At 37.4% G+C, this 14,063-nt stretch overlaps 1 protein-coding gene across 2 annotated transcripts in view; it reads right to left on the bottom strand.

The window, feature by feature from the left end:
- Positions 1-14,063, bottom strand: part of cables1 (Cdk5 and Abl enzyme substrate 1) — a 33,857-nt gene that overhangs the window by 10,185 nt on the left and 9,609 nt on the right. Inside the window, exons 2-7 of one of the 2 annotated variants that reach the window (XM_059344049.1) lie at positions 12,689-12,760; positions 11,878-11,970; positions 10,295-10,372; positions 4,317-4,425; positions 1,147-1,303; positions 899-1,002 (exon numbers count right to left, since the gene is read on the bottom strand). In XM_059344049.1, coding sequence (XP_059200032.1) covers positions 899-1,002; positions 1,147-1,303; positions 4,317-4,425; positions 10,295-10,372; positions 11,878-11,970; positions 12,689-12,760 — 613 coding nt within the window. The remainder of the gene's footprint in view (positions 1-898; positions 1,003-1,146; positions 1,304-4,316; positions 4,426-10,294; positions 10,373-11,877; positions 11,971-12,688; positions 12,761-14,063) is intronic. The other variant, XM_059344050.1, reaches the window with a different exon arrangement.

Raw genomic sequence — 14,063 nt, 5'->3', positions numbered from 1 at the left:
GTAAACATATTTACCATATGTTCCTGCATGTTCGAATAGAAACACTGAATTATGAATGAAAAAAGTTGACAAAGACGAAAACGAAGGACATTTTCACTATAATTTTAGTTCGTTTTATTCAGTTTTGTAACCACAAAATACAGTTTCAGTTAGTTATCGTTTTTTCAAAAACTCTCGTTTTTATTTTTATTTCAGTTAACGAAAATGTTTTTTCAATTCAAGTTTTCGTTATTTCGTTAGTTTTCGTTAACTATAATAACCTTGGTGAGGACAAGGTTGTTGTTGTTGTTATTGTTGGTTGCTGGTGGTGGTGATGTGTTAGAGCAGGGGTGGGCAATTAATTTCCCCAAGGGGCCGCATGACCAATACCACGAAGGTTGCAGGGGCCGGACCAAAACTCTGAACTAAATTCTGCTCAATATTAATTTAATCACTTTATAAAATATGGTAAATTATCTGGTTTTGAGCTGCTACTGATAGGAACACATGTTATGATAAGACTGTTAATGTGGAGTAAATCAAAGAAAATGTAGTAAATACTCCAATCACTATATCACTTTTCCATTTATTTTAAACACAACTGTAAATGATCTTTAGCAATGTTTTTTTTTTTTCATTTTTGTAAATTTTCTAGGCGTTTTACAATGTTGTGATGCTTTTATTTTGAAAAGGTGCCATCCAGTGTGAAACGGGTGCTTTAATCTTGAAAGGTAGAGACAGGAAATAACAGGTGGAACGGTAAAATGAAAAACGAATGGTAAATAATAACGAGTGCGTCGTAATTCATATAAAGTTGATATAAAGTGTGAACAAGGCTTCTATAGTGGCTGGCTGACAGGACACAAGGTTTGTTAAAGTTTATTTTCTTGTGTTAGACGCAGCTAGAGTACTTTCTCACCATGTAGGAGGGGAAGATGAGCACTCGCTTGTGTTTTCCACAAGGCCACTGCGGGTCGTCCAGCAGATTGGGGTCGTACTCGCGGAAGTCCCCCAGATCATTCCCTGCCACAAACACAAACACAACAAAGGAGGTTGAGCCAGATGTTTCAATCTTCTCCAATAAAAATGGACTAGATAATAGATAAAGATTTGACAGATAAGACACAAGATTGACAGTGATTGAGTAGCTGTTGGCAGCTGACTGACCTGTGTCTAAGCTGCTCTGGTTGCTGTTGGCTCGGCCCAAACTGAGGCTTCTATGGCTGGCGTTACGGGACTGAGAGAAGGACGAGGTGGAGTCGATGGTGTTCCTCCGACCACCCAGCACGTTAGTGGGATACAGGAACTGGGTGTAGGACACAGTCTGCACACAAACAGCTGAAGTTATAAATCTAATCAAATCAAACTTTATTTATATAGTGCTTTTCATACATAAAAATGAAGAATAAAAACAGACAATAAAAATGACAAAAACCCACCTAAAAGACATCTAAAGACAACAGGACAGGATAAAAACTAAAAGACTAAAAGACAACACGACAACAGGAGGGTTATAAGGGTTGCACATCCCTCTGTGATAAATGATTCGATCCGCATCTAGATACACAGGCTACAATACGATACAAAAACCATATACTTTTATTAAAATCCGATTTGAATCGATTTAGTAGTTTTAAAAAAAAAACTGAAAAAGATGACTTTAGAAAGGTGAATGTATAGGGTCTGACTTCTTGTTGTTTTTTGTTTTTGTTTTGCTGTGTTTGTTAGCTTTTGTTTTTCTGTTTCATAAGCCAGGTATTGATTTTGTATGTTTTAAAAACGGTTTTTAATAATTTCTTTGAATTGTAATCAGTATTCAATTTTTTTTGGTAAATTATTGAATTTAATATTGTAGTTTTTTCTAATAACTACCAGAGATTCTAGATTCTAATTGTTACTCTGTGTGCTTTTACTATGTATTTCAATTGTGTCCTGTTTGAGGACCCCAGGAAGAATAGCCATTACTCCCACAATGGAGTGATGGCTAATGGGGATCCTAATAAATCAATAAATCAATAAATAAATCAATACAGTGTAAGAACGATACAATTTGATTTGATTCTACGGTTAATATTTGTTGTAGGTACTTTATAGTATGTCACTCATGCTACAAGTACAATATTTGATTAATCTTCTGATTCACCATGGAGTTAAACATCTACTTACTTCCCCCCATTCAGATTTATTATGGATACTATTAAAGAAAAAAAACAAAACAGTAGAGAGTCCGTCAGCAAGATACACACTCCATCATTTGTCGTTTTGTTTGTCAGACTGATTATACCTGAGAGTAGGTTTGATCTGAGTGACATCATTTACATTTTCCCTTGATTTAGGACGTCTCATAGCTCTTAAAACGTTTCGCAAGTAACGCAAGTGAACGGCGCAGTGAGGGAAGCGGGGATGCAAAATAAGAGACTTGGGAGAGACACATGGAGTTGCGAGAGAGCCGTTTCACGAGCAGCTTCAGCTCTGGTGTTGTTTTAGAGACGCTGACGCAAATTTGAAGTGTGTGAAGCCGTCAAACGATTTAAAGTCTCACGATACCTGATCCATGACTCTCCAACTGATTAATCTAGGAATTCTTGGCTGATTTGTATCGATTGAGGAGGCTGATACCGACGCAGCATATCTCTCACTTGTTAAACCGAAGTTCCGGTCGCATCGGTTTATCGTTCACAACCCTAGAAGTTATAATCTCCATTTTATCGAGTCTGTATCTTTTTCTGTGTAGCAGATGATCCGTGTATTTCATAATGTTCGAGGCCATTTTGAAATACCCAGATCATCCGCTACACAAAACCTTTACGGACCAAAAAAACAGCAGTGGGCGGCTCCTCTCTCTCTGTTGCAGGACGGAGAGATTCAAAAGATCCTTCGCTCCTACAGCCATCAGGCTGTCTCATTCTTCAATAATCTACAGAAGAGTTAACAAACTGAGTTTTTTTTTCTTGGGAATAAATAAAGTAATTTTGATTTGTCTGTGTTTTTGATTGATTCTTTTCAATCACTTCTAAAAATCCACTTTTATAGACTTGCTTTTACATAATGTTTTCCATCTTACTCTCTTTTATTCTATTCTTCATAGTCATACTTTAACATTTCAATTCTTTTCTTATTACTTAATTACTTTTCCTTGGTATCTCAGATTGTCTTGTAATTGATCCCATGTTGTCTTTTATCTTTAACGATTTTCTTACAACTCTGTGTACCAGATAGCCTCATTGTTTTTGTGATTAACTGCTCTCTGTCAAAGCACTTTGTAAGCTGTTGTTTCTAAAAATTAATATTAGTCCAAAAGGTTAAATGGGTATAATTCATTGTTTTCTTCACGGCAGCATTTTGTCAAAGTAGGAAACTCACAGGTGGTAAGAAAAACATTAAGGGGTCATTAAGAGTTCCAGTTGATCACAACAGGAGGCAGGAACTGACTCACGAACTGGAGCTCAGTTATTACTAATGTGATTAACTTAATTATGCTTTTGGTTTTGTGCTCTGACAAGTTAAAATGCAGCTTAGAGAAAATGTCCTGGTTCAAATGTGACTAAAATGAAAGCAGTCTGTCTGGATCAAATAAAGTGTCCAGTGCAATTCATTTTTCCTTTCCTCTCAGTGATATAACTTTGCTTTTTTATACGTCTTTGGTTCCTTTATCAATTTAATTTGAAACTCTGAATGTCCCACAAGACCCACATACTACCAACATCACTCAATCATCAGTCGGCCGGCTTTTGGCTAACATTCTATCAAAATGTCACATTCTCTGCTAATATAAATCATCATGTAATGTTTCCAATGAATTAAGTGGTGTGAAACTCAAGTCTAACTTCTTATCTTTCAAACCGTATACTGCTTTAACCGCGTATGTTAGCCTTGGTTTTAATGCTGAGACTCACACACAGCACAGTTATGGTAAATGGATGGACCTGCACTTATATAGCGCTTTTCTAGTCGCTTTGCGACCACTCAAAGCGCTTTACACTACAGACTGCGCTCATTCACCCTTTCACACACACATTCATACTGGTGGCAGAGGCAACCCTAAACGGTCCCACCTGCCACCATTGGGAATTCATTCACACACCGATGAACACAGCATCGGGAGCAATTTGGGGTTCAGTATCTTGCTCAAGGATACTTCGACATGTAGGCTGCGATGGTCAGGGATCGAACCACCAACCCTTCGGTTGGGGGCCAACCAACTCTCCCAACTGAGCCACAGCCGCCCCTAACGTTATGACAGTATCATGTCACTATTATGACGATACCTTCAAGTTAAGTTTTACAGATTATTCTATATTCCTCCTCCACGCAGCATATTTCTGCTGACATCTCACCTTTCCATCCGCTCCTAGCTCCACCCCCTCCAGCCCGATCACCATCTCCTTGGCACTGACTCCTCCTGACGGGTGCCGCTGACGCCCTCCTCCTTCCAGCTTGACATCCCTAATGAGCACAAGACCTTTAGAGCGTTCACCGTACACACAAACAAATACCTTCCTAGAACCTCTTTTGGCTCCTATCCCTCTTGTGAACTGCCTGTTCTAGCTCACCTCACCGCGTCTCTACCTCACAGATAGGAAGAACCGTAATCGATCTGCGCTCATCAGCTCCGCCTCGTTTCTGTAAGTGCCTGTGTCTTTGGGTGCATCTCGGGGCAATCAGAGATAAAGAGCACCCCTGGGAGGAAGGGTGGAGGGAAAATAGTTTCACTCCAGCATGCTGGTCCCTTCAGACTCAGCTGCTGCTGCCCCGAATGTGAGAATGTGAGAGATTTCAAATCTATTATTATTTTTTTTTTCTGTCTGTTTTTGGTGTCTGTCTCGGCTGTTTGTATTATACTTATTGTCTGTTTATATGTTGAAAAATTAAAAATTAAAAAAATACTTATACTTATAATTATATAAAAAAAAAAGAGAATGTGAGAGATTTGCAGGAGAACAAATGCTCTGAAGCTGAAGTACAAAACTGCTGGAGAGTAAAATGTGTCAGTGGAGCAAACAGTGGAGAGCCCACGACACACGTGCACACATTTTGTATTGGCCAAATATTTCTGTTAAATGCACTGTATGTGTGCCAAGTAAGTCTCATTTAATTTGCATTTCAATGTTTTCATATGAAGATAAAACCATAAAATCGATCATAGCAGTAAATGTAAAATATACTGATTTAAGTAAACATTGGTTACTGCTACGATTTAACTTCATTTGATGATTTGAGGTCACTGTCAGTAGAGGCTTATGAGACTGTACACTGACTAATTTACACTCTGCCACACTGGATAACAAGGGGTGGAACGTTACTAAGTACCTCAAATTTGTACTTGAGTATTTCCATTTTATGCAACTTTATACTTCAACTCCACTACATTTTGAGGCAAATATTGTACTATTTACTCTGCTGCCAGCTTGATTTACTTTTCAGGTCGAGATTTAACATTAAAAACACAATACATTTAAAGTGATACTTAAATTAAACCTCATAAAGGTATATTATATAAGTATATTAAGCAGTTAGAATGAGACCTACCATGAGAAAAAAGTAAAATGCTGCAAATGCACAAAATATTCCATTAATATATTTAGAATATATAAAACAATCTGAGTGGGTCCATTGTGAAAAACAAGTAATTTGAGTTTTGATACTTAAAGTACATTGGGTGATGGTATTTTTGTACTTTTACTTAAATAAGTTTTAAACGCAGGACTTTTACTTGTAGTGGAGTAATTTCACAGTGTGGTATTAGTCGTTTTACTTAAGTAAGGGATGTGAATATTTTTTGGAAAACTGATACCAATGTGGTAACACAAGCTGCAGTATCAGGTTACTTCCAGCAGTTTAAGATTTGTTATTAAAAGTTGTTGGAAACTAAAAATGCTCAACACAAAAGTTCAATTGCCATTCATATTAGAATATTTTATGTGCTGAAATGTCTCTTAGATAGCCAAATATCTACTTGTGTTTGTGTAATACTAACTTCAGACTTATTTTAGCTCTGTATTTACGTTGTTGTGAAATATTCCCGAACTTCTGCTGACACTGTCTTGTTTTCCTACTCCTCTCTTATCTTCCCTAACTCGGCCATGCTTTCTGTTTAAAATGGTGCCCAGATAAACAGACGAAATGACACAGTGGGCCCTCACATGACTCTCCCAGTGTTTTGATAACATGTGGGTCCAATCTGTTATAATGCAAACAGTGTTATTTGGCAGACAGGCACGTCAGGACACAATGTTGACAGATGCATCATAGACATGGAGATCCCCAGGCAGCAGACGTCTCACAAAACAGTGGAGATTAAATAAAAAAAGAAGGGGAAACATAAGAGACGAAAAGCTTTCGAGGGAGAGAGCTTTTCTAAGAGGCGATCCAGAAAATAAATTATTGCGCTTCAGTCTGCTCAGAGTCAGGAGAAAGGAAAGGGAATGATAAGAAAAGCTGACATTGCTTAGTAACATGCATGGATAGGAATCACTGGCTTCAAACATCTGCATGTTAGTGGTGTTATCATCTACGCAGAGTGCTCGTCATGCCTCCAGAACATTTCTAAATCTAGCATCAAGCCAACAGAGCAGAAGTATTAACCAGTGGTGGGAAGTAACTAAGTACATTTACTCAAGTACTGTACTTAAGTACAATTTTGAGGTACTTGTACTTTACTTAAGTATTTCCATTTTATGTAACTTTATACTTCTACTCCACTACATTTAGAGGCAAATATTGTACTTTTTACTCCACTACATTTAGCCGACAGCTTTAGTTACTTTTCAGATTCAACATGAAAAAATACCATATATTTAATATGATTACACATTTATACAACATAACAGTGTATTAAGTGGTTAAAATTAGTTTTTTCCTTATTGCACTACTTTCTCTGTTGTGTTCTCCTTTTTTCTTAGAGGATATGGGACAATGGGGTGGGGTGGGGGGAAGGGGGGAGTTATTGTGTACACTTACAGAATCTGTAACCTGTTTTTTTTGTTTAATTACAAATGCCAATAAAAAAGATTTTTCCCCAAAAAAAAAAATAGTCCTATCTGGACAACAGCAAAATGCTACTTATATAAATGCATCAATACAAATAATCTTATAATATATTTAGAACATATAAAACAATCTGAGTGGGTCCATTCTGCATAACGAGTACTTTTACTTTTGATACTTTAAGTACATTTTCATTCTGATACTTTTGTACTTTTACTTCAGTCAGTTTTGAATGCAGGACATTTACTTGTAGTGGAGTAAATTCACAGCGTTTAATTAGTACTTTTACTTAAGTAAAGGATCTGAATACTTCTTCCACCACTGGTATTAACATGACTAAAAGAATCTTGACACTTGCTGGCTACTTCACAACCAAATACTTAACAGCTCACATAAACAGTTTAAAGTTGGCTTGACTGGCTTGTAATAATGTTCCCCTGCAGTCTTGCCCATGTTTCACCCGTAACACTAAATTTATGAGCATCAGTAAGTTATACTTTATTAATCCCGGTGAGGAAATTTGTCCTCTGCATTTGACCCAACAGACTTTTTTTTACCCCAGAGGCTAACTTCTACTGCACTCTGATGCCAGGAGCATTGCCTAACATGCATGTCTTCAGAGTCAGAGGAGCTGAATGAGGAAACCCATGCCAACAAAGGGAGAACATGCAAAGTCCAGTCGACCCTTACAGGCGTTTGAACCCAGGACCATCTAGCAGTCAGGGGACAGTGACGCCCCATTAACACAAGTCTGCAAAGTTTAATGTTTACTTTTCCTTAAAGGAACAGTTTGACATTTTGGAAGAACACGCCTATCTGCCTTCTCACAGAGAGGTAGATGAGAAGATTAATACTCACCAATCTCATAAGAGTAAATATGAAGCTGGAAGCAGCAGTCTGTTAGCTGAGCTTACCCTCAAAGCACGGGGAAACAGCTGACCTGGGTCTGTCTAAAGTAAGGTTAGAAAAAAAAAAATCTAAACTGGAGCTTGTTGGTAACCATGTCCAGGGGTTCAATTCAGGTTTTGGGGCCTATAGTTGTGTTTCCTTTAACCCATTGAAGCCTGGAAAGCGGATACGTCGTTTTGTAGTATTTGTATAAGCTCTCAAATACTTACTGAATTTCATTTCTATCTGCTACAGAGGCTGAAAAATCTATTATTTAGTAGGAAGAGTTGACACTTCTGTTGAATTTCCAGAAAAACTTCAGGTTTTAGGGGGTGATTTTAAAATCGCCCAGAGGTTTTACAGGCGTTTTAGGCATCAATGGGTTAAAGTCAAAGCGAATTTGAAGCGAAATTTTTAAACGTTGCATTAAAGAAAGTGCTAATATCCATCAACTGGTTTAGAGCAAATAAACAAAGACGCATAAATGTACTTTGGTCAGAAGATGGCAGTGTAATGTACTGCTGTAGGCTAATCTGTCAGCAAACAGTAGAAGAAGAAGAGACTGTGCGCGAGATGAAAAACAACAAAAAAAGGTTGCTAATCGGACAACTTTGGCCACCCGTGGAAGTAAATGAAGAGAATGCCGATTGCAGCTTCTTCTTCTTTTGGGCAGTCATGCCAGTTAAATGTTTGCTATGTCAGAACTTATTCAGAAAAAGTGTTTCCATCATTAGCACATTAACTATTTCAAGCTAGCTACTCTAAAAATGTGCATTTTCAAAAGTGTTTCCGTCATTAGCACATTAACTATTTCAAACTAGCTACTGTAAAAATGTGCATTTTCAAAAGTGTTATCAAATGTTGGTGTTTCCATCGAGCTTTTCTCATGCAAATCTTCACAATGCCCATAGAAATTTGTTGAAGGAAACACAACTAATTGTTGCTTGTTGTACTACTCTCCATATTTCTCTGTCTCTGCACTATTAAAGTCTTTATCTTTGTTTATTCCGTAGAACAGCAAAGTGTAACAAGTTGTGGTTTCACGCAGGGTATTGTGAGGGACTATTTTTTTCAAATTGGGGTGAAATAACTTCCTTGTTGTCTGCTGGACTGTGTCTGTATAAACAGTCCCTCACATTCAGCTGGACAAGCTCTCAGTCTTTACTCTTAGCTAAGCTAACCCTCTCCGGGCTGTGGTTTCATATTTAACAGACAGATAGAAGAGTGGTGTCAATCTTTTACTTTACTCTTTGTGAGAAAGTCAATAAGTATATTTCCAAAATGTCAAACAACTCCTTTGAATTTAATTATTTACTCCTGTGACTGCAGAAAAAATAAATTTAGCCCCATATTATGTCACCAGTAGCAACATTTTGTCAATTCCTGTTCATGGGGTGATAATTATAGTAAAAATAAAGACAGAGACAGAAAGAAGCTGCATGCAATCAGCCATTTGGACCTCTTGTCTAATAAAATGTTGTTTTTCCAGTTACAACACTTGACTGAGCCAACCAAAAGTCTAACTGTAAACTGTCAATTAGCAGCAATCAGCAGTCAGATGTGTATATTGGATAGCCCTGGGGGGGGGTTTAACCCTTGACCTTGCACTGATTGGCTGGCTTTGGAAATTCCACAAACGGATTGAGCCTTTTATGTTCTTCACTAAACCCCAGTGTGAAGCTTTTCTTTCTGCGCATTGTATTCTCCGATGTTTATCTGTCCCTTTTCTCTTTCACTTCCTCCAAAACACACCGTTTCATGTGACTGGAGGGGCGTCAGAGCCATGACTGTACCAGAGCTAGCCCCATACAAGCCAGGTGAGATCCTGTAATAGAGCCGCGCTTTAGAAAAGGAAAACAAGCGTCAACGACGGAGCAGGCGAAAATGTTTTCTGTTCAAGCACCAGGAAATGAAACCTTAAAACAAGGCAAAGACTAAACAAAAATGATTCAATGCAAATTCATGACTGTGACCAGGTAGAAAAATTAGACCAGGGGACAAGACATGAAAATAATGTAAGAGCAAAAATCTCTAAATCTAAGAAGAACAGGAGACCAGGACAGGTGAGTCATAAGTACTAAGCAGCAAAGCCAGCGACAGTTGCAACAAACAAAATGGGTTGACTTGAACAAAAAGGAAGAGTGGCGGAAAGCCACCAGAGCCATTATGGGGAAAGCAATACAAGCAACAAGCACTGAGCAACAACATAGTATAGATATGTACGAATTAAGCCTTTGAAGCCCATTCCAGCTCGCTGCTAATTTATTTATCAAACCTTAATGGTAAAAATGCATCCACCAAAACCAACCCTTAGCAATGGATGCACCAGTCAGGAGACAGTACATCCACAGGGGGGAAAAAAGCGATGAGAAAACAAAGGGGAAAGAGGGAGCACAGGCTGGAGGAGGTTACAAGGTTCGGCATGCTGTAGGATACATACCCTGCTTGGCTACAATCTCGATAGGGCAGGACAGAAAATACACTATAGAAGGATCTTCTGCCACTGATAAGGACTATCCTATAAAAACAAAAATGGTAAACAAGCTAATCAATATCTATCCGACAAGATCCACAGGTTAAAGTTGGAGAGAGTGTGCAGTAATAATGAGAATGAAGAAAATGAGCTGAAACTTCAGTATGAGTGTGTGTTGTTTAGCAATATTGTAGCAAATGTAATCAGTGGTTTGGGGGCAACAATGATGCATTTTTGTTCTCATAACTTCGGTGAACATGTGCTAATTTTTTTACTAAACTGCCTTGTACAATCAGAGATGTTTCCCAGTGGCCAGATGTTAGCAGCACAGAGGGGTAGAACACTTTGTAACACTACAAAAACCTCAAAATTACTTATTTTAATAGCTGCAACTCACAGACACATGATGAATCTTAATAACCGGACAAAAATCAACATCAGGATATTAACAACAAGACACATTCCAGTTTCAGTTAATCAACATAGAGTGGAAAATCCTGCTAATTTATTCCACATCAGATCTTGATATGAATAAAAACAACTTCACCTATCAGGAGACCTGATTTAACAGGAGGAATGTGTCAAGATGGTACACTGGCTGTCTAAACAGGAGATACTGTACTAACCATGAACACTTAACAAATAAACTAGAACATTACTTTCTAAACTGGACTCCCAGAAAAACAGCTAACTGAATTAGACCTTAATAATTATAATGAAAATTAAACACTTCCTGTTCGTTCAGGACTAAATAAAAAAACGAAATACCTTTCCTTTGGTAACCTTAAGACAACCAGTAACACAACATTAACACAACTCTTTGTATATTTAGGGATTTGTGTGCTGCTTACATGCTTCTGTAAACTGTGACTAAGTGATATACAGTACAGGCCAAAAGTTTGGACACACCTTCTCATTCAATGCGTTTCCTTTATTTTCATGACTATTGACATTGTAAATTCATCAAAACTATTAATGAACACATGTGGAATTATGTACTTAACAAAAAAGTGTGAAATAACTGAAAACATGTCTTATATTCTAGTAAGCAAAGGGTGGTTACTTTGAGGAATCTAAAATACAAGACATGTTTTCAGTTACTTCACACTTTTTTTGTTAAGTACATAATTCCATATGTGTTCATTCATAGTTTTGATGCCTTCAGTGAGAATCTACAATGTAAATAGTCATGAAAATCAAGAAAAACGCATTGAATGAGAAGGTGTGTCCAAACTTTTGGCCTGTACTGTATTATTTCGTTTTTAGCAGTGATTTCATGGTTTGATTTCCAAACTTTTTAAACCGTGGTTAAAGAAAGAACAAAATAAACTTTTAATCCAATGTACTCTGTGTGAACGGACAGGATTCTCAATCGATTACATTTCATTTATAACTCATAATGACATGCTGTGAATGGGCCGGGCTGGCTCGGCTACGATGTGGCTTGTAATGTGAGAAACATCCAAACTGCAGTTCATTGACTGGGGCAACCTGCCATTATCCACTGAGGACTTGTATTGACTAAGGGATGCCGTTGTTTGCTTTCATACCTTCCATTGCGCATATCATGTTGCCTCATGTTCTTTATGAAGTGGATCTTCTTGAAGCTCTTTGGTCGGGGTGAACCCGATAGGGTTCGGCATCTAAAATATAAAACAAACACAAACATCAGTACCTAGAAAAAACAGAGGAACTGTCTCAGTGTTATGCGCAGTGGCGGTTCTAGACCAATTTTACTGTGGGGGCCAAGGAGGGGCCAGTGTTTAATCAGAGGGACACAAAATGACACAAAATGACCAAAAAAGACACAAAATGAGGACAAAGAATAACAAAAAAAAAAAAAACATAGAAGACATAAAAATGACAAAAAAAGACACAAAATGACCAAAAAAAGACACAAAATAACGAAAACAGACACAAAAAAGACACATAAATGACACTAATGACAAAAAAGACACAACAACAGACACAAAATTACCAAAAAATAAGCCACAAAAAGACACAGAATGACTTACAAAGACATGTAAAGACATGAAAAAAATTGACAAAAATTTGTCCATTCAAAAATGGACAAAATAGCCCAATAAGACTCCATAGAGTTAAACTATTATGCAATGTAACATTCTGGGTTTCTTTTGTGTACAATGAGATATTGTTTAAACAAAAAAAAGATTAGAATTGTTCCATTGTTCATTGTTATAAATTGACCATTTTATTATTAATTTGACACAGGGGCCACAGCACGGGCCAAAGGCTTCTTCACAGGGGCAGTGGCCCCTGGAGGCCCCTGTGTAGAACCGCCACTGGTTTTGCGTTACAGTGAGCTGAGTGTCTCAGACTGGACACAAAGGATTTCTGTACCTGCGAAGAGGAGCATTCTCTTCAATGTCCTCAAGCGTTTCAAGCGAAGAGCGCTGAGAGATGAGTCTTCGTCTGGGAAGACAGACGAAGCGGAAGTTTCAAGTTAGGTGACACGAAGAGACATCAGCACACCAAACACAGCAACAACAGCTTTTAAAAAGAACCAACTCTGGACAAATAATGCTAAAAGTCCCATTTGTGACATTTTGTTGTAGTTGCCGAACACATACACACACACAGGGCCCTGCAAAGCAATTTGATTAAAAGGTACAACACTAAATCAAAGTCAGTTCCACAGCACATCAATAACTAAAATGGCAAGAGTGGGAAGTGAAAATCAATCCATTTTACACACAAATTGAGGTCAGTCCAGCTTTTAGAATAAAAACAACATATCAGCATTCACAGACGGTGCAGGGGAATTCAACTCAAATCTCCATTTATCCACTTTGTGTAAAGCAATGGGTCAATAAGTGGGTAAATGTGCTATATGCAACCTACTGTACTCTGACAAAGCTACTGAGGAGCTGAATAGTGTGGGAGATAATCACTCACCTTCTCAGAGTATAAAATATTTCATATTTGAGTCAATACCACAACTGGGTTTTTTGGTATCTTTCTTGATACTTTTTGGTATAATTTTTGGACATTGAACCGTTTCTTAATTTACCAAAAAAATTCAAGCTACTTTAAGAATCAGTGTCAAATAAATTATCGTGCCTGAAGATTTTTTTTCTAAATTGATTTAGACAAGATAAGAGCACAAAAAGTAAACAACCTATGTATTTGACCATGTATTGAATGCCAACTTTTGATACAGATTTGATCCTCAATGCTACAGACTCATTTCAGTCAGGACTCAAAAATAATTTCAGGGATAATTTTGATATTCTGAAGAAGGGTTATATGAGATACTTAGTCCATGGTCAGCATATTACCTACACTGTAAAAATTTTTACTGTAAAATTACAGTAAATTACTGGCAGCAGTTTCGCCAGTAAGTTACTGTAAAATTACTTTACTAGTTTACTGACAAACTCACTTGAAACGAAGAAAAAAAATAGCGTGACGTTTAAATGTTTAACTCTAAATTATGTTACAACTAATCCATGAAAACTCTATATTAGTATTACTTGAAAAACAACACATTGTGATTATTTCAGCCCAGACAAAAATGGAATAAAACTTTTCTTCTTTTCGAAAATAACGCCTTTATTTTCCCAACATGCTCAGCTGAAAACCGTAAGTTCCTGTAAAAATATCATTTTGACCGTTGGAATACCTGGGCAATCATGAAAACTCCCATAATGCATTGTTTTCACAGCAATATACTGTACAATCATAATACAGCAAGTTACTGTTAGAATTTGACTGT

The sequence above is a fragment of the Centropristis striata genome, chromosome 11 (assembly GCF_030273125.1).
Source record: "Centropristis striata isolate RG_2023a ecotype Rhode Island chromosome 11, C.striata_1.0, whole genome shotgun sequence".
NCBI classification, from domain to species: Eukaryota; Metazoa; Chordata; class Actinopteri; order Perciformes; family Serranidae; genus Centropristis; species Centropristis striata.
The sequence above is the reverse complement of the archived record's forward strand: the minus strand, read 5'-3'. Positions and strand labels throughout refer to the sequence as shown.